Below are 23570 nucleotides of genomic sequence, written 5' to 3'. Positions count from 1 at the left end.
GTTGCAGTAAGCTGAGATCACACCACTGCACTCCAGCCTGGGCACCAGAACGAGACTGTCTCAAAAAAAAAAAAACGGTAAGGGAGTCCTGAAATAAAATAATCGAAGAGCTTGCTTCTGTAAGGAAGCTGTTTTAGAAGTAAGCTGTCCAAATTACTTAATCCACTTGTTCCCAAATTTTGTTGCAGTTTAAAATCACCAGGGTAGGAAAACCCTTTTGCTTTGTTTGCTGATGAAAGGCAAAAAACCACATCCGGTAACCCCTGACTTTAGTCTTCACTGAAAACTTGACGGTGCTGGTTTCTCTATCCTAGTATCACACTTGAAATACTGAGTTATTACTTCTGTGAGGAAAACCTATTTTTGTGGTTATGTGCTTTATATGTTAAAGTTAGCTTTTGAAATGGCACAAAAAACTGAATATAAATGCCCAGTATATTATCAGGTAACTAAAACACTTCAGTAATTTTATAGCTAAGTATAGTAGTCCCTTATTATCCATGGGGGAGTAGTACTAGGAATCCCCAACGATACCAAAATCCATGCTCAAATCCTTTAAATAATATGATGTAGCATTTGCATATAACGTACATCCTGCCTTATACTTTAAATTTTCTTGACATTGCTTATAATAGTATGTGAATGCTATGTAAATAGTTGTTATACTCTATTGTTTAGGGAGTAATGACAAGAAAAAGAAGTCTGTACATGTTCAGTACAGATGCAATCATCCATTTATTCACCTCAGATATTTTTCTTCCTCGGTTGAATACACGAATGCAAAACTGATAGATATAGAGAGCCTACTATACACAGTGGAAGCTACTTCCCCAAAGTTTGTGAAAAATTATACAACTAAGGTTGTACCTGAAAGCTAGAAATCTGTAAAACTACTACAATTGGTTAATGAAAATTGATCTTTTTTTTTGTGACAGAGTCTTACTCTGGTGCACAGGCTGGAGTGCAGTAGTGTGATCTCGGCTCACTGCAACCTTTGCCTTCCAGGTTCAAGCAATTATCTTGCCTCGGCCTCCTGAGTAGCTGAGATTACAGACGTGCACCACCAACCCTGGCTAATTTTTTGTATTTTTAGTAGGGACAGGGTTTCACCATATTGGTCAGGCTGGTCTTGAACTGAACTCCTGACCTCAAATGACCCTCTCATCTTGATCTTGAAAAGTGCTGGGATTATAGGCCTGAGCCACTGTGCCCAGCTGAAAATTGATCTTTAATGTCAAGTTTAGTCATCAACAAATTTATAGCAGCAGTTGTAAAACACTTGACTTTTAATATTCCATATGTGTGTTCTCAGCATGGATTTTTTTTTTTTTAACCAGCTAGTGAATAACTCACGCTAACTTTTAAAGTAGAAATTTTTATTGAGATAATTGTAGATTCACATGCATTTAAAAAAATAATACAGAGAGATCCTTAATACAGAGATTCTGTGTATGTTACCCAGTTTCTCCCAGTGATAACAAATTGTAAAACTGTAGTATATTGTCACAAGTGGAGCATTGATAGTGATATGATCTGCAGATCTTATTTAGATTTCCTCCAGTTTTACTGTATTTATTTGTGTATCTATAGTTTTCTGCAATCTTATTAAATGTTTATGTTCCTGTATGCACCACCACAGATAGTCAAGATATTAACAGTTTATCACTCCAAGGGTTACCTTTTTATAACCATACCCATGCATCCTCTCTCACCCCCATTCCTGACTCTTGGCAGTCATTTCTGTTGTTTTGTCATTTTAAGAATATCATATAAATAAAGCATACAATATGTAATCTCTTGGATACATTCATGTATCTGTTACCACAGTCAAGATATAGAATCTTGAACTTTAAAAAGCTATTAATTGGGCCAGGTGTGGCGGCCCATGCCTGTAATTACAGCACTTTGGGAGGCCAGATCACTTGGGGTCAGAAGTTGGAAACCAGCCTGGCCAACATGGTGAAACCCCCTATCTCTATTAGAGATACCAAAAAAAAAAAAAAAAAAAAAAAAAAAAAGCCAGGGCATTGTGCAGCATACCTATATAATCTCAGCAACTTGGGAAACTGAGGTGGGAGAATTGCTTGAACCTGGGAGATGGAGGTTGTAGTGAACTGAGATGGTGCTACTGCACTCCAGCCTAGGTAACAGAGTGAGACTCTGTAGCAAAAAGTAAAAAAATAAAAAGCTATTAATTATTTTGAGATGGGATCTCATTCTGCTACCCAGGCTGGAGTGCAGTGGTGTGATCATGGCTCACTGCAGCCTCAAACTCCTGGGCTCAAGGGATCCTCCTGCTCAGCCTTTTGAGTAGATGGGTCACACGTGAAAGTTTACTTTTGAAGTAGGAGGGTCTCACTATGTTGGCTGGTCGCCAATTCCTGGCCTCAAATGATCCTCCCACCTTGACCACCCAGAGTGTGAGGTTACAGGCGTGAGCCACAGTGCCTGGCCACACCTACTTATTTAAACAGCTTCACTGATTGTTCTTTAACAGATTGAATGGTCTCCGTGTAATTTCTCCTGATTTTTCAGGATTCATATTAATTAAAGTTGGACAGTGAAGAGAAAAGAGCATGTTGAGCATTTTGTTACTGGTCAAGTCTACTGCTCATGTAGATCCTCAAAGTTCAATGACAGATTGGGTATCAGATTTCTTTTAGAGTAGATTATGTATCTTAGAACCTAGTGAAATATGAATATCTAAAACAGAGGTTTCCAGGCTGAGATTTGACTCGGGGGTCCAGGAGTGTTAATGGAGGTGGGAATCTTCAGACTTTTTAATGTATTTAAAAGTTCTATATTATTTGCTAGCTAGTTAATGCATCAATAATTTGCTTTTGGTTAGCATTCTGTTTTCACAGTTTGGGAAAACAAGCTTTCTTGTTCTTATCAGAAGCTCTGATTAGTGGCTGACATGGTAGGAATTGTTGGATTTGATAATTGGATCAGATTCTGGTGCTATAGCTTCTGTGGCCAGCCACAATATTCATACTGGACAGATGATAGATGTGATCTTCTTTGGCTGTGGATATGCAGTGGCAGCAGATATTAGGTGATAATAAGCAGAAAATACATAGGAAGGTAACAACTCATGGTATTGTTAACATCAAGCCTTTGGCTTTCACTTGACAGATTCCCAGAAAAATATTGTAAATATTGTGACCCTGTATGCATACACACACACACAGTGGAACAGAAGTTGCACAAAAACAGTTCTTTCAATGTGCAATTACATCATATATTGTATTTTTTTTTTTTCAACTTTTTTTTTGTGACAGAGTCTTGCTTTGTTTCCCAGGCTAGAGTGCAGTGGTATGGTCTTGGCTTACTGCAACCTCTGCCTCCGAGTTTCAAGCGATTCTCCTGCCTCAACCTCCCAAGTAGCTGGGAATACAGGTGCACACCACCACACCTAGTTAATTTTTGTGTTTTTAGTAGAGATGGGGTTTCACCATATTAGTCAGGCTGGTCTCAAACTCCTGACCTCAAGTGATCCACCTGCCTTGGCCTCCCAAAGTGCTGGGATTACAGGCATGAGCCACCACCTTGCCCCTGTTTTTTTTTTTTTTTTGAGACAGAGTGTCACTCTTATTACCCAGGCTGGAGTGCAATGGTGCGATCTCGGCTCACTGCAACCTCCGCCTCCTGGGTTCAGGCAATTCTCCTGCCTTAGCCTTCTGAGTAGCTGGGACTACAGGCGTGAGCCACCAGGCCCAGCTAAATTTTGTATTTTTGGTAGAGAGGTTTCACCATGTTGGCCAGGATGGTCTCCATCTCTTGATCTTGTGATCCACCCTCCTCGGCCTCCCAAAGTGCTGGGATTACAGGCATGAGCCACCTCGCCTGGCCTATTTTTTTTTTAATCATTAAAATAATCCTGCTTGTCAACCACGTTGATTTTAGGAACTATCAATAGGATGTGATTTCTGGTTTAAAGATAAAGCATTGCTTTAGGCCCATTCATGATGTTTCATGTCATAGCATTTTTTTGATGCCAGAGCCTCACTCTACCCCCTTGAATCTTAGTTTAAAACTCTTTTTACTCATTTGTAGGAAGCATTCAGCAAATTCATTTTGTATTCAAGTTGCAAAATTAGTTGAGTTTTAGCTAGGTCATTTTCCTATGTGTTTTAGTTAGAGATCTATTGTGGTAAAATATTTTGAATGGTCGTCAGAAATATTTGGTTTATTTGGTATGTTTTGGATTATGTTTGGTTGGGGAAAAATTACACTGGCCTTGGTATGCTGAGTGAATTAGAGAGCTTTATTTACTTTCTTCTCTTGAGTGTTTCTTCCCCCACACCCTGTGCCCCTACTTGCCTCACTTCACCCAGAATTTAAGCTTCTTAAGGCTGACTAATGCTATAAGCTTCCTGTGCTGTATCCCTTGTAATAGTGCCTGGCACACAGCGTATTAGTATCTTAGTGTGGTAGTAGCTTCTCACATTACTCTCTGAGCTCTTTTGTACTGATAACACTCTGTCGCCCAGGCTGGAGTACAGTGGCATGATCTCAGCTCACTGCAGTCTCTGCCTGTTGGGTTCAAGTGATTATCCTGCCTCAGCCTCCTGAGTGGCCGGGATTACAGGCGCCAGCCCAGTAAAAATTTAGCCCAGCTAAATTTTTTTATTTTTCGTAGAGAGTTTTGCCATGTTGGCCAGGCTAGTCTTGGACTCTTGACCTCAGGTTATCTACCTGCCTTGGCCTCCCAAAGTGCTGGGATTACAGGCGTGAGCCACTGCACCCAGCCAATAATTAAAACATTTTTTTTTTGTAGAGATGGGGATCTTGCTATTCTGTCTAGGCTTGTCTGGAACTCCTGGCCTCAAGAGATCCTCCTGCCTTGGCCTCTCAAAGTTTTGGGATTACAAGCATGAGCTACCGCATCCGGCCCTATATCTTCAACTGTAATTTCAGTATCATCACATGACTGAGGTTGTACAAGAAGTTATTTTGTGAGCATTTGGGAGAAGAAACAGAATAGGTCAGGCACAGTGGCTCGTGCCTATAGTCCCAACACTTTGAGAAGCTGAGGTGGAAGGATCGCTTGAGCCTACAAGTTCTGGACCAGCTTGGGCAATAATGCGAGATGCTGTCTCTACAAAAAAATGAAAAACTTAGTTGAGTCCAGGTGGAATACACCTGTAGTCCTGCCTACTTGGGAGGCTGATACAGGAGGATCACTTGAGCTGCAGTGAGCTGTGATAATGCCACTGTATTCCATCCTGGCAACAGAGTGAGACCCTGTCAAGAAAAGCAGAATTATAACGTTGGTATGGACTTGTGTGTACAAACATTGGCACACTAAGTCTGAGTGTTCCATTCTGTTCAATAGTATAGTCACCACATTGTTGAAAGATATAAATTTAATGCAAAATAGTATTTTCGAGACGTGGAACTCATTCTACAGGTTGAAAAAACGGAGAGAAATTGACTGGCTTTCCCGATTTTCTTGAGCAGTTGAAAGCCTAAGGCTAAGGATGTGATGCAAACTTTTGTGTACTCAGGATCTTTATATTTGCTAAAAATAGAGAAGGGGACCAGGCACTGCAAAGTCTGAAAACTACTGTTCTATGAAATTAGGAGTGATATTTAGTGAATCAGAATTGTGTGTGCTGTACCTGAGGCAATGTATATATGTAAAGTAGACTCTTGATAAAATTGTGCTGATTTCTTGAAACATTGAACGTTTGTGTATAGGAGAGGCTTGATGAGTTTAATGTTTCAGGCTGGGCACAGTGGCTCACATCTGTAATCCCAGCACTTTGGGAGGCCGAGGCAGGTGGATCACAAGATCAGGAGACAGAGACCATCCTGGCCAACATAATGAAACCCCGTCTCTACTAAAAACACAAAATTTAGCTGGGCATGGTGGTGCGCACCAGTAATCTCAGCTACTCAGGAGGCTGAGGCAGAAGAATTATTTGAACCAGGGAGTCGGAGGTTGCAGTGAGCCGAGATCACGCCACTGCACTCCAGCCTGGCAACAGAGGGAGAGTCCATCTTAAAAAAAAAAAAAAAAAAAAAGTTTCAGACAGATTTTTGTCTTTGGCAGTTTGGTTCTATTGTTAGTATATATGGAATAACAATAGGCAAATTACTTGTCCTCTCTCTACCTCAGTTTCTCTTTCTTGCACTCTCCTTTCCCAAACTCTGTGTCTCTTCTTCTCTACCCTAGATATGAGACGAATATGTTGGGGACTAAGTATAAATTGTGGTGTTCTGTTAGCACACCTTAAGTCAGTACTGCACTGTGTACAAATCAAAGTAATTACTTTTGCAAAGGGAAAAGCTCTTTCTTTCTTTCTTTGCATTGGGTCATAAATCTAGATCTTTGCAGTTAAATCCCAAGTAAAGCCTAGAGCTAATTGTAATGACTTTTTTGAGGATTGGTTTTTTTCTATTGTGGTCACTAACTTTTCAGTCTCACATGTCAAGTTTTCTGCTATCAGAGAAAGCTATTGTATCATTATTGCTCAAATATTTTTTCTTTTTTTGAGACAGAGTCTCACTCTGACACCCAGGCTGGAGTGCAATGGTGTAATCATGGTTCACTGCAGTTCACCTCCCAGGCTGAGGTGATTCTGCCATCTCAGCCTCCCCAGTAGCTGGGACTACAGGTGTGCACCACCAGGCCTGGGTAATTTTGCATTTTTTGTAAAGACAGGGTCTTACCTGGTGGTCTTGAATTCCTGGGCTGAAGCAATCCACCTGTCCCAGCATCCCAAAGTGCTCGGATTACAGGTGTGATTGCTCAGTGTTTTTGGCAACCTATGTTGAAGGAGAGTCCGGAGGTATTATGCTTTGACTGCCACTCTCTTAGTTTGCTAGGGCTGCCATAACAAAGTACCACAGACTGGGAGGGGGGCCGAATTAAACAGTAGAAATGTGTCTTTTCACAGTTCTGGAGGCTGAAAGTCCAAGACGAGGACGTGAGCAGGGCTGGTTCCTGGAGAGCCTCCTCTCTGCTTGTAGATGGCTGCCCTCTCTGTGTCCTCGCGTGGTCATCCTTCTGTGTTGTCTGTGTCCTAATCTTTTTAAAGGATATCAGTCAGATTGAATTAGGGCTCTACATCTAAGTAGAATCACATTGTGAGGTACTGGAGGTTAGGACTTAAACTTAGGAATTTTGAGGGGGACACATTTCAGCCCATAACAGCCACCAAGAGACTCTGTTGTGATTTTGGCCAAGTAACTTTATAGTTTGCAGGATGTGAAGCTCAAGTGTATAAGGTGAAGCCTGGTCACTGTATTGTGAAGAGATTTTTGTTTTAGTTTTATTTTAGGTGGATGTTAGTTTGAAATATACTTGTACTTATTTTTTCTCATTTTCTTCATGCTTGACCTTTGTTTCTGAAACACCAGTAGTACTTGACCATTCAAGGAAAAGTTAAAAGCCCCTTTTCAGAACCAGTTTTACTTAACAGATTTGTAAATTGAAAGATTATTTTCGCATCTTCTATAAGTTCTTAAATGAAGGATTGATATTTTTCTGTATCTTTAACATATGAATTATTCCAAAGAGTGTAAATAACAATTTTTTTTGCATTTGACTTCAGTCATTTTCCACGTATTGTAGAGTGAATCCTTGATGTGGCTCTTGGTTAGTGCTGTGTATCCATGTACTCACCACCCAGCTTCTACAGTCATCAACTTTCTCTTATTTCATTTGCTGTCCCTTAAAAATTTTTTTGCAGTGGGCCGGTTGTGATGGCTCACACCTGTAATCCCAGCACCTTGGGAGGCCGAGGTGGATCACTTGAGATCAGGAGTTCGAAACCATCCTGTCCGTCATGGCCAAACCCCGGCTCTGCTAAAAAGACAAAAATTAGTTGGACATGGTAGTGTGCAGTTATACAGCTACTTGGGAGGCGGAGGCAGGAGAATCGTTTGAACCTGGGAGGCAGAGGTTGCAGTGAGTTGAGTTCGCACCACTGTACTCCCACCTGGGCAATATGGTGAGACTCTGTCTCAAAAAAAAAAAAAAATTCTATTAAGCTCATTTTTTAACTGAGGTAAAAGTCACATAACAAAGAATTCACTGTTGTAACCATTTTAAAGTGTATAATTCAGTGAGATTTGGTAAATTCACAGTTTTTTGCAGCTACCACCTCTGTCTAGTTGCAAGACATTTTCATCATCGCAAAAGGAAATTCTGTTTTCATCAAGCAGTCATTCTCCATTCCTCTCATTCTCCAGCCCATGGCAAACACTAATCTTTTAGCTTTTTGTCTGTGTATATTAGCATGTTCTGGATTTTTCATATAAATGCAGTCACACAATATGTGACCTTTTCGTGGCTGATTTCTTCCACTTAGGACACTGTTTTTGATATTCATCCATGTTGTATTTATATCAACTTAATTTCTTTTTGGGGGCAGAATAATATTTAAATCCCTTTTGACTTGTGAAAAAAAATCTATATTCTCATTTTATGGTAATAACATTAGAAACTTAGCCGGGCATGGTGGTGCATGCCTGTAATTCCAGTGACTTGGGAGGCTGAGGCAGAATTCCTTGAACCTGGGAGATGGAGGTTGCAGTGAGCCGAAATCACGCCATTACACTTCAGCCTGGGCAATAAGAGTGAAACTCCATCTCAAAAAAAAAAAAAAAAAAAATTAGAAACTATACTGTTAGAATAATTTTATTCTAATATAATTAGATACTTGATTGGGAAGTAAAAAAGTCATAACTTTATGGTTTTGGGCCAGGCACTGTGACTCATGCCTGTAACCCCAGCACTTTGGGAGGCTGAGGTGGGCGGATCACCTGAGTTTGGAAGTTTGAGACTAGCCTGGCTAACATGGTGAAACCTTGTCTCTACTAAAAGTACAAAAATTAGCTGGACATGGTGGTGGATGCCTGTAATCCCAGCTACTCAGGAGGCTAAGGGAGGAGAATTGCTTGAACTTGGGAGGTGGAGGTTACAGTGAGCCAAGATCGTGCCACTGTACTCCAGCCAGGGTGACAGAGTGAGACTCTGTCCCAAAAAAAAAAAAAAAAGGCTTTTGGGCTGGGCATGGTGACCCAAAACAAGTGGATTGCTTGGTCTCAGGTGTTCAAGACCAGCCTACTAAAATACAAAAAAATTAGTTGGGCGTGGTGGCATTTGCCTAATGGTCAGGAGGCTGAGGTGGGAAGGTCGCTTAGGCCTGTGAGGCAGAGGTTGCAGTGAGCTGAGATCGCAGCACTCCACTCCAGCCTGGGCAAGAGAGGGAGACCCCTATCTGAAAAATAAAAATGCTTTCCAACACTGCTTTGTTTTAGAATTACTGGCCCAGGCATCTAAATTAAAGCTGGTGATTGAAATTGGAATGCTGAAACTTAATTGGATCCATGGAATAACTGTGTAAACAGATTCCTCCATTAGCTTCATTGCATCAACTGCTTAATGCTTTTGTACAGTTTAATTCACACACAGCTCTAAGATATAGAATATTTTTCATCTTATTTCAAGCTAATGTTTGCCAAGGACCCTCTGGGATTGCTTCAGAGTGGTGGAAATAACACAGGTTGAATGCACATTTTATTGCACCATTCATTTTTGGTGTGTGAAAGTCAGGATTTATTTTCCCTTCACCTCTCCTCCTTGTTATTATCTTATTATTCAAATTTAATGGTCTTAGAAGGGACCAAAGTGACAAGGCTGAACGAAGTAATACTGAGAATATTTCATCCAAAGGGAATCATGCATTTTTTAGGCTCATTATTTAGTGTCCAGAGAGTGAGATAAGGCAGTTTTAAGAATACAGACAAATAATGGTGATACAGTCTTTTCTACTTTTGAAACAAAAGCAATTGTGGATGTGTTTCCAATGTTTCTCCTTTATTGTGTTTGTAATAGTGTTTTTTTTGTTTTGTTTTGTTTTGTTTTTTGAGATGGAGTCTTGCTCTGTTGCCAGAGTGGAGTGGAGTGGTGTGATCTCGGCTCACCGCAACCTCCGCCTCCTGGGTTCAAGTGATTCTCCTGCCTCAGCCTCCTGAGTAGCTGGGGTTACAGAAGTGCACCACCACACCCAGCTAATTTTTGTATTTTTTAGTAGAAACAGGGTTTTACGATGTTGGTCAGGCTGGTCTTGAATTCCTGACCTCAGGTGATCTGCCCTCCTCCGCCTCCCAAAGGGCTGGGATTACAGGCATGAGCCACTGCACCTGGCCTGTAATAGTTTATTTTATTTTTGAGACAGGGTCTTGTTCTGTCACCCAGGTTGGAGTGCAGTGGTGCTATCATGGTTCACTGCAGTTTTGACTTCCCAGGCTCAAGTGATCCTTTCACCTCAGCTTCCTGAGTAGTTGGGACTACAGGTGCTCCCTAGCACACTGGGCTAATTAAAACTTTTTTTTTTTTTTTTTTTGGTAGAGATGGAATCTCGCTGTGTTGCCCAGGCTAGTCTTGAACTTCTGGCCTCAAGTGCAGTCCTACTGCTTGGCCTACCAAAGTGCAGGAATTACAGATGTGAGCCACCATGCCTGGCTTGATTTTTAAAATGTCCTTAAAATTTATTTTAAAATAATGCATATTTGTATTATTGGCATGTAAGTTTAAATGCAGAGCATTGAATTTGAAAACTATAAGGTCTTGACAGTTTTCAGATACAAACTTAATGTTACCTTTATAAATATGTAAATACACATACTGAGAAATAAGTTTCTGTGGTATTTTGCTCCTGAAATTTGGGCATATGTACTTTTTTTGGTTCATTATAGATATAAAATAAGACAGTTTCTTTTTCTGTACTATTCCTAGGAAATTTAAAAGGACAAAAATGAAATTTTAAAGAGCATTTAATGAATCTTGTAGAAAATGGAGTTTTTACGATAAACGTAAAAATAGTAAGTTTTACTGTCAAAAATCTAAGTGAAATTTTAATTTAAAAAATGTAAGTCCAGGCTTGGTGGCTCATGGCCTGTTATCCCAACACTTTGGGAGGCCAAAGTATGAGGATCTCTTGAGCCCCAGAATTTGAGACCAGCCTGGGCAACACGTGAGATCTTATCTCTAGAAAAAAGAAAAGAAGAGTGAACAGTTCCCATTGATTCTGCCTTCTTTTATTCCATAAACATAAACATATACCCATCCACTAACTCATACATACACACCCTGCCCCAAGCTGTTATGAATTGTGCTTTTTTTCTTCCATCAGGTGTACTTTGACAACAAATACCTCTTAGCACTTACTCTGTGAATTAGTCTTTCCCTGCCCCCTCCCTCCCTCCTTCCTTCTTTCCAACAGGGTCTGTCTCTGTCACTCAGGCTGGAGTGCAGTGGCACGATCATGACTCACTGCAGCCTCAAAATTCTGGACTCAAGTGATCCTCCTGTCTCAGCCTCCAGAGTAGCTAGGACTACAGGTGCATGCTATCATGCCCAGCTAATGTTTTTATTTTTTTGTAGAGATGGGGTCCAACTATGTTCCCCAGGCTGATCTTAAACTCCTGGCCTCAAGCGAGCCTTCTGCCTTGATGTTAGTCTTTTTCAAAATGTAACTGGTCTGTCATTGATCTAATATAGTCATGCACCACAAAATGACATTGTGGTCAGTGTCAATGTGGGACCGCATATATTATGGTGGTCTCATAAGATTATAATATAGCATTTTTATCATAATTTTCTGTGGTGTCTTTTCTGTGTTTAGGTATGTTTAGACACATGATTACTTAACTTTGTGTTACAGTTGCCACTAGTATTCAGTATAGTAACATGCTGTGCAGGTTTGTAACCTAGGAGCGTTAGGCTGTACCATGTAGCCTAGGGATTAATAGTAGGTTATACCATCTAGGTTTGCGTAAGTACAACTCTGTGACGTTTGTACAATGATGAAATTGCCTAAGGATGCATCTCAGAACGTATGCCTGTTGTTAAGTGATGCATGACTGTAGTTTATGTTGGATAAGGGAAAAGAAGTGTGAAAAGTGTCAATTTAAAAATGTTTTCAGGCATATTGCAGTGCTGATATTTGTAGTGAAAGTGTTTTTTCCTTATCCTAGTATCCTAGAAGGAAAACATCACCATGGCTACAGAAATTGGTTCTCCTCCTCGTTTTTTCCATATGCCAAGGTTCCAACACCAGGCACCTCGACAGCTGTTTTATAAGCGACCTGATTTTGCACAACAACAAGCAATGCAACAGCTTACCTTTGATGGAAAACGAATGCGAAAAGCTGTAAACCGAAAAACCATAGACTACAATCCATCTGTAATTAAGTATTTGGAGGTAAGCCTAATCAGTGTACTTCAGGTGACCAAACTTCGGTTATTTATTTATTTATATTTTTATATTTTTTGAGAGAGAATTTCTCTCTTGTTGCCCAGTCTGGGGAGTGCAGTGGTGCGGTTTCAGCTCACTGCAACCTCCGCCGCCTGGGTTCAAGTGATTCTCCTGCCTTAGATTCCCAAGTAGCTGGGATTATAGGCACCTGCCACTATGCCTGACTGATTTTCGTAGTTTCAGTAGAGACAGAGTTTTACCATGTTGGCCAGGCTGGTCTCAAACTCCTAACCTCAGGTGATCTGCCCACCTCTGCCTCCCAGAGTGCTGGGATTACATGCGTGAGCCACCGCGACCAGCCAAGAAGATGATTTTTTAGATGTAGTGTAATAAGTATGTATACCTTTGTTAGTTGAATTAGTGGGATGAGGTGGAATTTCAAATTGGCTCGTTTAGGGAGAACCTCAAGCCACTAGTACTTTGTAAAATTCTGTGCCTATATCATCTTCTAAAAAATCGTTAGTTAGACTCCATTTTAGAAATAGGATTTGCTCTAAAAGTTCACAAATTAGAAGAGAGTACTTTAATTGCTAGGCCAACCTTAAAATGCTTGTTAAACCTGCAGTGTATATGAAATAATGCAAGACTACCAACATAGGAATGTTTTTGTGGGAACGTATGTTCAGAACTGCAACTTTGGGTTTCAGAGACAGGGAAGGAGTACATGGATTCTCCCGCTTCCAAGCCCTGGTGGTAGGTACTTAGAGACAGGAAAAGGGCTTTCCGTTCAAGAGTATTGAGTGCCTGATGCAGTCCTATAGGTTAAAAGCAACTTTGGCTTAGTAAGTAAAGGCAAGCAGGGGTCTACCTACAGTTTTCGTTTAGAGTTCTTTATTTACTTAACGTAGGAATTAGCATTATTAGTAATGCTACCCTATTAGGTTCGCTGGGTTTAGGTCTGTTCTCCGATGAAAATTTGTCTGCTTTTCATTACCTTAGACCTGTGATTAAAAACCTGTTTGCATATTGGGCCTAATTAGTATGTTGCAGGCATACAGGAGAAAGAGATTCAGAGATAAAGACAGATTTTGATTTTTCTGGAAATTTCAATTGCGAAAGTAGACTTGGAAAGAGGTTGAGAGAAATCAAGAAAACCAAGGGCCAGGCGCGGTGGCTCAAGCCTGTAATCCCAGCACTTTGGGAGGCCGAGGCGGGTGGATCACGAGGTCAAGAGATCGAGACCATCCTGGTAAACATGGTGAAACCCCGTCTCTACTAAAAATACAAAAAATTAGCTGGGCACAGTGGTGCGTGCCTGTAATCCCAGCTACTCAGGAGGCTGAGGCAGGAGAATTGCCTGAACCCAGGAGGCGGAGGTTGCGGTGAGCCGAGATCGCGCCATTGCACTCCAGCCTGGGTAATGAGCAAAACTCCGTCTCAAAAAAAAAAAAAAAAAAAAAAGAAAACCAAGGGCAAGATAGGAAGAATTGCTTTGTGCTAAGGGCTCTGAAGATATTGGGGATGTCTGTCTACCCACTCTGCTGTTTCCTTTTCTTAAGGTAGATAGTGTTGGGGCCAACAGTTTGGTAAGTGGGTAGGGGCTAATATGATAAAGTGAGGAGGCAAGGTTTTTTTTTTTTTTTTTTTTTTTTTTTTTTGAGATGGAATGTTGCTCTCTTGCCCAGGCTGGAGTGCAGTGGTATCATCTCGGCTCACTACAACCTCCGCCTTCCCGGTTCAAGCAATTTCCAGCTAATTTTAGTATATTTCAGTAGAGACAGGGTTTCATAATGTTGGGCCAGGCTGGTCTCAAACTCCCGACCTCAAGTGATCCGTCTGCCTCGGCCTCCCAAAGTGCTGGGATTATAGGTGTGAGCGACTGGGCCTGGCGAGGAGGAAGGTTCTAAGCAATGTTAGTAGGATCAGAAGGGAAAGCTCTCAAAGGCACCCACTGTTTGTTTTAGAAAACAGTATTTTAAAATCCTGTTTGCTATCTATTTAATAGCTTATGTTTTGTTAATAATTTCAAATTGAGTGTAATTAGACCATCTAGTCAGTAATTGATATATTTATTTATTTAACAGAACAGAATATGGCAAAGAGACCAGAGAGATATGCGGGCAATTCAGCCTGATGCAGGTTATTACAATGATGTAAGTATATGATGTGTCATACTAGCTTAATAAACAGTTCCTTGCTTGAATATTTTAGCCTAAAAATATGTGGCTTCAAGTCCAAAATGGTCTTTTCTTTTTACATTTTCATAATTAAAATATTCCCAAAGGGATAATGTAACATGTCTGTATAACCATGGGTTATATTTTTGTCTCAATTTAGATTTTCCTTTTAATCTAATGATGGGTAAATTTTTGATTTGGGACTTAAAGCGGTGTCCAACAAGAAGTTGAATAATCTGAAATCTTATAATGGAAAGTTAATTTTAACTTTCTTAAAACTTAAATTTGAACTTAATTAGCTTTATGTGAACATATTTAATTGTGTTAACTTTGAGTACTAACTGAGGAAGTCTGGTGATTTTCTTGTTTGTTTAGTTATAATGAATATTTAACTTTCCTGTATCTTAGGTTTCTTCACTTAATTAATGGACTAATTGTTTTTTTATATTTATTTATTTATTTATTTATTTTGTGTGTGTGTGTTTTGGTTTTTGCTTTTTTTGTTTTTTTTTAAATTAATAGACTAATTGTAATAATCCTTTATAATCGTTTTTATGGGAAAGTTTTATATGGTCCCTAGTTTGTCTTAAAATTTGAAATCATTACCTTGCCACATTTCTGGTTTCTGCCTTGTATGTAATCAGGAGCTCTAAGAACCCAATTTTCCTTTTTTGTAGCTGGTCCCACCTATAGGAATGTTGAATAATCCTATGAATGCAGTAACAACAAAATTTGTTCGGACATCAACAAATAAAGTAAAGTGTCCGGTATTTGTTGTTAGGGTAAGTATTCTGTTGGATATTTGGGGGGAAAATTAATCTTGAGTTATACAGCAAATGTATTTGACAGGGCAAAGAAAATGAAACATTATTTTAAAAGTATATCTGGGCTAATAATTGGTTTATTCATAGTAACTTTATTTTGAAATGTCCAGTTGTTTATCTGCTTTTTCACCATTGAGTGAGATACCACTTTGGGATTGTTTTTCTTCATGTGGTAATTTCTGTAGAATTCTCTCTGAATACATGGATACATGTTGTAGCAGGTCTCAGAGTTGCCTTTGAATAGGAATGCTTTTGTTACTTTATAGAAAGCAGCATCCCAAGATAAATGAAAAATACTTAGGAGTTACTAGGCAGGAAAATATCTGAGAGAGCTGAAGAACTGTGGTGTACCATAAGTTTTAGTTCTATGAAGGTACCTAGTAGGCACTTAATACATTTAAACTGAAATTTTAAAAATACAATTTTTAATTATAACCCTGATTTTTGTAGATGGTAATGTAATCATTTTCTTCTTTGTGTTTCTATTATTCCACTTCCTAGCTAATGGACTTGTTGGTTAACAGTATCCAGAGGTGTAGAATGGTTAACAGTCTAAGTTGAGCAAATAACAGTTGGAAAAAAAAAATGAGACCAAGAAAAGACAGTTGTGGCAAACATTAGTGGCAGATGAGGAAAATAAGCAGATCTTCTGATATCAGAGGAGTATGATAGCAAGGAGAACCAAAAAGTCTTGGGAGTGAGACAGTCTGAACTCCATGGAAATAGCTGCATTTAGTGTTAGGCCTCCTGTTTGCCTCAGTGGCCTTAGGCAGTAGAAACATCAGTAAAGGGCCAGGCATGGTGGCTAACGCCTGTAATCCCAGCACTTTGGGAGGCAGAGGCGGGTGGATCACCTGAGGGCGGGAGTTTGAGACCAGTCTGACCAATAGGATGAAACCTCATCTCTACTGAAAGTACAAAAATTAGCCAGGCGTGGTGGCGTGCACCTGTAATCCCAGCTACTTGGGAGTCTGAGACAGAAGAATTGCTTGAACCCAGGAGGCGGAGGTTGACACTTCAGCCTGGGCAACAAGAGCTAAAGTCTGACTCAAAAAAAAAAAAGAAGAAACATCAGTAAAGAAACATTATGGCCAGGCATGGTGTCTCATGCCTATAATCCCACCACTTTGGGAGGCTGAGGCGGGCAGATCATGAGGTCAGGAGTTTGAGATCAGCCTGGCCAATATGGTGAAACCCCGTCTCTACTAAAAATACAAAAAATTAGTTAGGTGTGGTGGCGTGCACCTGTAGTCCCAGCTACTGAGGATGCTGAGGTAGGAGAATCACTTGAACCCTAGAGGAGGAGGTTGCAGTGAGCCAAGATTGCACCACTGCCCTCTGGCCAGGGCAACAGAGCAAGACTCCGTCTCAAAAAAAAAAAAAAAAGAAACATTGTTATGTGAGTACAGGCAACCAGTGTGTATAGTATAATTTTTTTTCTAATCAGGGGAATTTGGTCAAAGGGATATGATGTGCAGCTAATTTTAATATCCTCTTAACATAACATGGCAAACCTTTTTGGAAAGAATAAAATCCAAGCACGCCATATCTGATAAGGTGGGTAAATGCTCTCATGTGGGGATTACGCTATAAGGTTTTAGGAAGAATTTGTACATAGTAGAGGCACAGTCACAAAAGGTATTAAGGTATAAAGACTGTGGGCTCTGTGTCTACAGTTTGGTTGTCTGTAGTATTGACTGGGTTAGGATCCATACCAGGTAACAGAAACTAGAAAGGGAGGAGGCTTTTATCTGATAATCAAAACTGTGACTTACAGGTAAACAATAAAAAGCCGACTGTCACATATATTTGTGTAATTTAAGAAATAACCTTTATATATCCTAGCCTACTGTTTCTTCAGGCACATACATATTTTTCTACTTTGTCACAGTTTTTATTTTGGAAAATAGGATTGTTGTGTTAACATTTTGTATGTTTACGTGTTTTAAGGAAAATCAGTGTGTGATCCATCTTAGAAACTTGAAAATGAAAAGTAAAAAAAAAAGGTTTCAAATTAACCAGCACGTATGTCACAGATTTCCTTTAGTATGCAAATTGTAATATTAAAATAATGATGTAAAAATATTTAAAGGGCTTTAAGTGCAAAAAGTAAAAAAGGGTTTTAAGTGTAATTTGAAAGGAGAAAAGGGTTTAAGTGCAAAAAAAATTACTGGTATAGTCATTCCCTGAAAATATGTACCCCTATTGTGTATCAATAAAAAATTAAAAATATTGGTGTAATGTTAATTAGTCATGGCACTATTTATGGTTTTTTTGAGAGTAGATCAGCATAAGACTCGTCATTGCTTGGTAATTTGGATGGAGGAGAGCTTACAATTTTATTTTGAAGTATGTTTAGCTGCAGGAAGAGTTTGATAGCGTCAGTTCTCTTAAATTGGTGCTTGTTATTATCTTGTTTTTTTTTTTTGGAGACGGAGTTTCGCTCTTGTTACCCAGGCTGGAGTGCAATGGTGCGATCTCGGCTCATCGCAACCTCCGCCTCCTGGGTTCAGGCAATTCTCCTGCCTCAGCCTCTCGAGTAGCTGGGATTATAGGCGCGCGCCACCATGCCCAGCTAATTTTTTGTATTTTTAGTAGAGACGGGGTTTCACCATGTTGACCAGGATGGTCTCGATCTCTTGACCTCTTGATCCACCCGCCTCGGCCTCCCAAAGTGCTGGGATTACAGGCGTGAGCCACCGCGCCCGGCCTTATCTTGTTTTTTTAATTGAATACTGGTAACTTTTCTTTCTCGATTTGTCCCCTAGTACTTGTAAGCACCAAATCCTTTATTCGGTCTTTGAGTTGTGGTGGCGACTGACCACCTTATTTATGTTAGTCTCTCATATAGCCTAGGAAATGAGGTCTTTGCATATTCTATTTTGAAATGGTCTTTAGCATTCATAGGTGTGTGTAATTTAGTGAGTAGGTGCATGTGCTCCTCATGTACTTGGTATCTTTAATTTAGCTAATAAACCAAAATACTAGAGCTTTCCCTGCACTGCATTAGGTTCTTTTCTGAGAAAGTACTTCTTTTTTTTTTTTTTTTTTTTTTTGAGACGGAGTTTCGCTCTTGTTACCCAGGCTGGAGTGCAATGGCGCGATCTCGGCTCACCGCAACCTCCGCCTCCTGGGTTCAGGCAATTCTCCTGCCTCAGCCTCCTGAGTAGCTGGGATTACAGGCACGCGCCACCAATGCCCAGCTAATTTTTTTGTATTAGTAGAGACGGGGTTTCACAATGTTGACCAGGATGGTCTCGATCTCTTGACCTCGTGATCCACCCGCCTCGGCCTCCCAAAGTGCTGGGATTACAGGCTTGAGCCACCGCGCCCGGCCGAGAAAGTACTTCTAATAAAGCTGAGCTACATTTACGTGAAAGTATCATCTACTTAGTGTCAGTTATTGTGTGTTTTATAAATATCTTTAAGATGTTTTCAAAGTTAGTGAAGTTGGAGGATGTGTGCCCTTGTATAATCTGTCTTTTTTTCACCCTTAGTGGACCCCAGAAGGAAGACGCCTGGTCACTGGAGCTTCTAGTGGGGAGTTCACCTTGTGGAATGGACTTACTTTTAATTTTGAAACAATATTACAGGTAATAGTAATCACCAGATGATAGCATCATCCTGTGGTACTGTGAAGAACTTGAGATACAGTCACTTCATTGGCATTGTTAAACTTAGAATTGGACGAATCATTACCTTGAGTCAGTATATGCTCTTGTAAGCCTTTAGTCCTATATTCTTTGAAGCAGCACCTTACTAATTAATGTTTTCTGTTTTCATAGGCTCACGACAGCCCAGTGAGGGCCATGACGTGGTCACATAATGACATGTGGATGTTGACAGCAGACCACGGAGGATATGTGAAATATTGGCAGTCGAACATGAACAACGTCAAGATGTTCCAGGCACATAAGGAGGCGATTAGAGAGGCCAGGTTTATACACAATATACCATTTTCTGTAGTCCCTATTGTCATGGTTAAATTATTCTCTAAGTGTATTCTGGGTGCAGAGATGCATGGGCTCTGTCAGATTCTGGGAAACTTTCTGCACCCTATAAGCACAATATTTTTCTTTGTTTTCACACATTCACCATTTTGCTGGCACCTTTCTGAAGTAGTGTTGTCCCGGTATCAGCCTTTGCAATATGTTAGAGATGTATTGTCTGCCGCATTTTGCACTGGTTTTCTCTTTTCATTTATGATTAATAATGTGTATACTTTATTCCTTTTTATTATATACTGTGTAAGACAAGAATATTTCATTCCGAATAAAGAATTCAGTCTTTAATTATACAACTGAATAAAATCTAAAGCCTACAGAAAACAACTTCAGAATTCACACAAAGTGGAAAAAGGCTTAAGTGAAGACCTGGTTGGCTTGGTTATGCCACGACTTCCAAAGGAAAGTATAGGACTAAAAACCCTCACAGATAACTGGATGTGGCAAACATTAATGGATTAATGAATGAGTTCTTCAAGCTTTGCAGCTGTAAGCAGATCATTGTGAAGAAGACTCTAGGACTTTTCTTCTGATTCACTGTTGATAACATCACTTATGCAAATGTATACAATAAGTGGAGTTTAAAATATTTTCAGTGAGTTGTATATTTTTACATATCAGTGAGATATGTATAGTAAAACTGGGGGAAAAAGTTGCAAATACAAGCCTGAAGAATTGCTGCAGCCTCAGAATAAAGCTAAGCAGCATTCTTTAAGGTTGTGCCACCCATGTGTGGGAGGAGGTTGACATCTTTCTAGAGACATCATCCACTGTAGTCATTTGCTTATACTTGCAGAATCTTAACAGAAATTGTTGGATGAACATGCTTCTGCTTTGTAGATTTTGCCTTAGTGCCATGCCCATACATTGAGTTTACACAGTTGATCCTTTTTTAGTCATAGGATTCCAAAGTTCAAGGGAGTTCTTAGTGTTATTTGAGAAACTTGATCGTCTTTCACTACTGGGAAAAACTGTCTCCTTGCAGCGGATTCTTTGGCTTTAAACACAAGTCTGAATGTCGTTATTTTAAAGTTTTCCTCAAAAGGTGCAACATCCATGGAATAGCTTGCTAGGAAGATGTGAAAGTTTTCTACCGACCTTTAGAATAGATGAGAAACATCATATGCAGGGATGGTTAGCAATCAGTCTTCCAGTAGACTGCCCACATTGTTTCGGCTTATCATTTCATGAAGTGTTTGAGGCAGAAGCTGATGATAATTTTGGGAGCAGTATTCGTGTGCGATTTAAAAGACTGCAGGAATACTGCAAAAATACAATCCATTTAGTTTCACCGCTTAAGGCAGCATCATGTGATTTCCTGGTATGATAGGAAATAGAGAAGGAACATGGGTAGCATTAGCACTAATAATACACATGTGAAGTTCTCAGAATACTGATGGTTGAAAACTCAGAAACAACTGCTCTGTTGAAGTCTTCTTTTGATGAGATGCCTGTGTTAGTTGACAACATTCGCTTTAAGGGCTTCTTCACTGGATTCTGCCCTCTCCTGTTGATAATGCAGCACCGTGTTTTTATTTTTCCCTGTCTGAGAAGCACAGATTATCTGTTAAATGCTGACTTCTTTCCCCTGCTGTGTGTCTTCATGTAACAGTTTCTCACCCACGGATAATAAATTTGCTACATGCTCTGATGACGGCACTGTTAGAATCTGGGACTTTCTTCGTTGCCATGAGGAAAGAATTCTCCGAGGTACGTGTACTAACAGTACTGATTGGAATATTTAAATAGGGAAGACATTTGCGGTTAAATCATCACAAAACCACAATACTGGCTTACATCTCCATTCAATTTTTTTACATATACACACCGTCTCAGGCTCTTCAAAAAAACCAACACTTTCTCTGATTCACAGTCATTTTGTAGGTTTTTACTACCAGTGTCATCTTTGAATTTTTCAGCTATAAATTAAATACAAGAGCCCCCTCTCCTTACTTGTTTATCTGTATGCGTCTTTTAGGCTATATTCCTTTTCCTTTCCTGCAGCCAGAGTACTTACTCCCAACATATTGACAATGTGGTTTGATTTAGATAGTTCTCATTCTCCTGGCAGTCCTTTCACAATATGAATTAACCAACAAGATAGAGGTATCAAAGCTACACTTCTTAGTGTTACTGTTTCTGAAAGCAGTTGGTTTTGCAGTAGTACACCACATTTGTACTGCATGGCCTGCTTGCTACTAAGTTTGGGAGGCATTGCTTGTTTACTTTTGTTGATTTCATAATTAATAAAGAAACCTCTATGAATTCATTCTATAACTGAAGTCCATATTCTCACTTCAATTATTTTAGATTATGATTAGAATATTGGACTCTGTAAAGTGGGACTATTGAAATACTAACAGTATATCAATGTGAGTTACATGAATTCAGTGGTGGTAGAGTTAAGGAATTTGTTGTATATATGCAATACAAACATCACAACGAAGAGACTTCTAACTGGATCCTATTAGTTTACTAAGTAGGAAGGTACTTTTCTCAAGTGCTTAATTTGAACCTGTTAAATGTACTGTTTAACAAACAATACCTTCTACTCCATATCCTTGATTCTAGGATGCCACAAAGGTACCATCTTTCTCTGACACATAAATGCAGGGTGGGAGGATGGGTGCTACAGGTGTTGGGTGTCAAATTGTTATTCAGAGCTTTTCCCTATGTTCAAGAGTCAGCAGAGAGAGTTGTCTCAGTGAATCGTAAGTTTCTCACAGCTTTTCAGGGCTTTATCTGTAGCATGTAATGTTGATGCTTTGGAGACAGGAAAGACTCTTGAGATACTTTAACCTTATTTCAGTCCATATTTCAAGCCAGTATCTTCAATCACATTTGCTTAAACACTCCTGACTTTGCACATTTTGTTTGGGTTTATCCACAGTAGGGTATGACTGTAGCTTTCATAAGGATAGGGAACCTGTCACATTGAGGAAGTGTACTCACTAGAAAGGTCATAATATTGTATAACTTCAGAATGAGACGAAGACTTTGAGATCATCTTGTCAGAGTCATTTTATGGATGAGTACCATGACCCCAAGGGTGTAAGTGACATGTTCAAAGCCAGATAGGTTCGGAGCCAGGACTAGAATCTTATTTGACACCCAGCCCAATACCACACTTACGTTGAATCTTTCCTCACTATTAGTCTTAGCTATTAAACAGAAATGTTAAATATTTTCTAAGTTTTTAAAATCCTAGATACTTACAGAAAATGAAATAATTTTATTTATTAAAACTAATTCTAGAGAATTAAAACAACTAATTTTACAGTGGACTGTACTAACTGAAGTCTGATCTAAAACCACTTTGCAGCTTGGATTTTAAGAAGAAGGAAATCTGTGTGATAACGTTTTTCAATCCCATGATCCAGTGAAGCATTATTCCATTTTGGTAATGAAAGTGTTTTATTAAGAATTTTCTTCTGGAATTTAGAGTGTGCAGGAGATATTAACTAGCAGTTACATATTTTCAAATAAGTCCAGGTAAATTTAGATGAAGCTAAGTATCATAAATGAAAGTTGAGATTTTTGTATGGGGGCTCATTATTTTAGGTTTTTACTATGGAAATTTCAAACATGCACAAAGGTATAATGAGCCTTCACATACTTTGAGGATGTACATTCTAGCTTTTTAATATTGTGTGATTCTTTTAAAAAATATTCTACTTGCTTTATAGTCATAATATTTTTAGTACCCCAAGACACTTCAGTATGTGAGGCAGATATGAATATATTGAACTAAGTTGATTATACCACCCAAGCAGTAATTCTGATAGCAAGTCTGGTGTAGGGGAAGAGATATTAGATTCCAATTGTGTGTGTTCTGTCATTTCTCACTTTTCCAAATTTTCTGCATCTAAGAGCTTCCCATCCTCCCCTTGGTGAGTTGTGGGGTCAGAGGGATGGTGGATCGGCAGTTCTTTCAAGGGATGATGAGAAGTTCTTTAAATGTGAAGTGAACTCTACTTAGAGAAAATTGGATCAGAAAGTCAAACAAATAGGGACAGGATATTCAGACCTCTAAAATATCAGTTGCCCTTTATTAAGGATGATGTTCATGTATCGCACATAGACGCTATGGCATCAGGCAGATAAGCATACTCCTTTGCATTGTTAGTAGCGTGTGTCAGACCATTACTTTTGGAGTTAACTGTCAAGAAAATGCAAGAATACTCTATTAAAGGGGCGTTTGTGATCATATAGTTGAACTCTCTATCAAATACTTTTCTACAACATTCCTAAAAAACAGTCTTCTATTCACAAACATGTTCAGTGATGCAGTATTCCCTACTTCACATGAATTCCTTTTAATTTTAGACAGCTCTACATTTCAGGGAGTTC

The 23570-nt window shown here is 39.4% G+C and overlaps 1 protein-coding gene across 2 annotated transcripts in view; it reads left to right on the top strand.

The window, feature by feature from the left end:
• WDR33 (WD repeat domain 33) overlaps window positions 1–23570 on the top strand; it is a 112140-nt gene that overhangs the window by 27812 nt on the left and 60758 nt on the right. For both annotated transcript variants that reach the window (XM_012462318.3, XM_064382864.1), the window contains exons 2-7: window positions 11995–12221; window positions 14300–14368; window positions 15070–15174; window positions 18714–18809; window positions 19002–19153; window positions 20833–20930. In XM_012462318.3, the coding sequence (XP_012317741.1) occupies window positions 12018–12221; window positions 14300–14368; window positions 15070–15174; window positions 18714–18809; window positions 19002–19153; window positions 20833–20930 (724 nt within the window). In that variant the 5' untranslated portion in view covers window positions 11995–12017. The remainder of the gene's footprint in view (window positions 1–11994; window positions 12222–14299; window positions 14369–15069; window positions 15175–18713; window positions 18810–19001; window positions 19154–20832; window positions 20931–23570) is intronic.

The sequence above is a fragment of the Aotus nancymaae genome, unplaced genomic scaffold, assembly GCF_030222135.1.
Source record: "Aotus nancymaae isolate 86718 unplaced genomic scaffold, 86718_ANA_hifiasm-v0.15.2.pri h1tg000029l, whole genome shotgun sequence".
NCBI classification, from domain to species: domain Eukaryota; kingdom Metazoa; phylum Chordata; class Mammalia; order Primates; family Aotidae; genus Aotus; species Aotus nancymaae.
The sequence above is the reverse complement of the archived record's forward strand: the minus strand, read 5'-3'. Positions and strand labels throughout refer to the sequence as shown.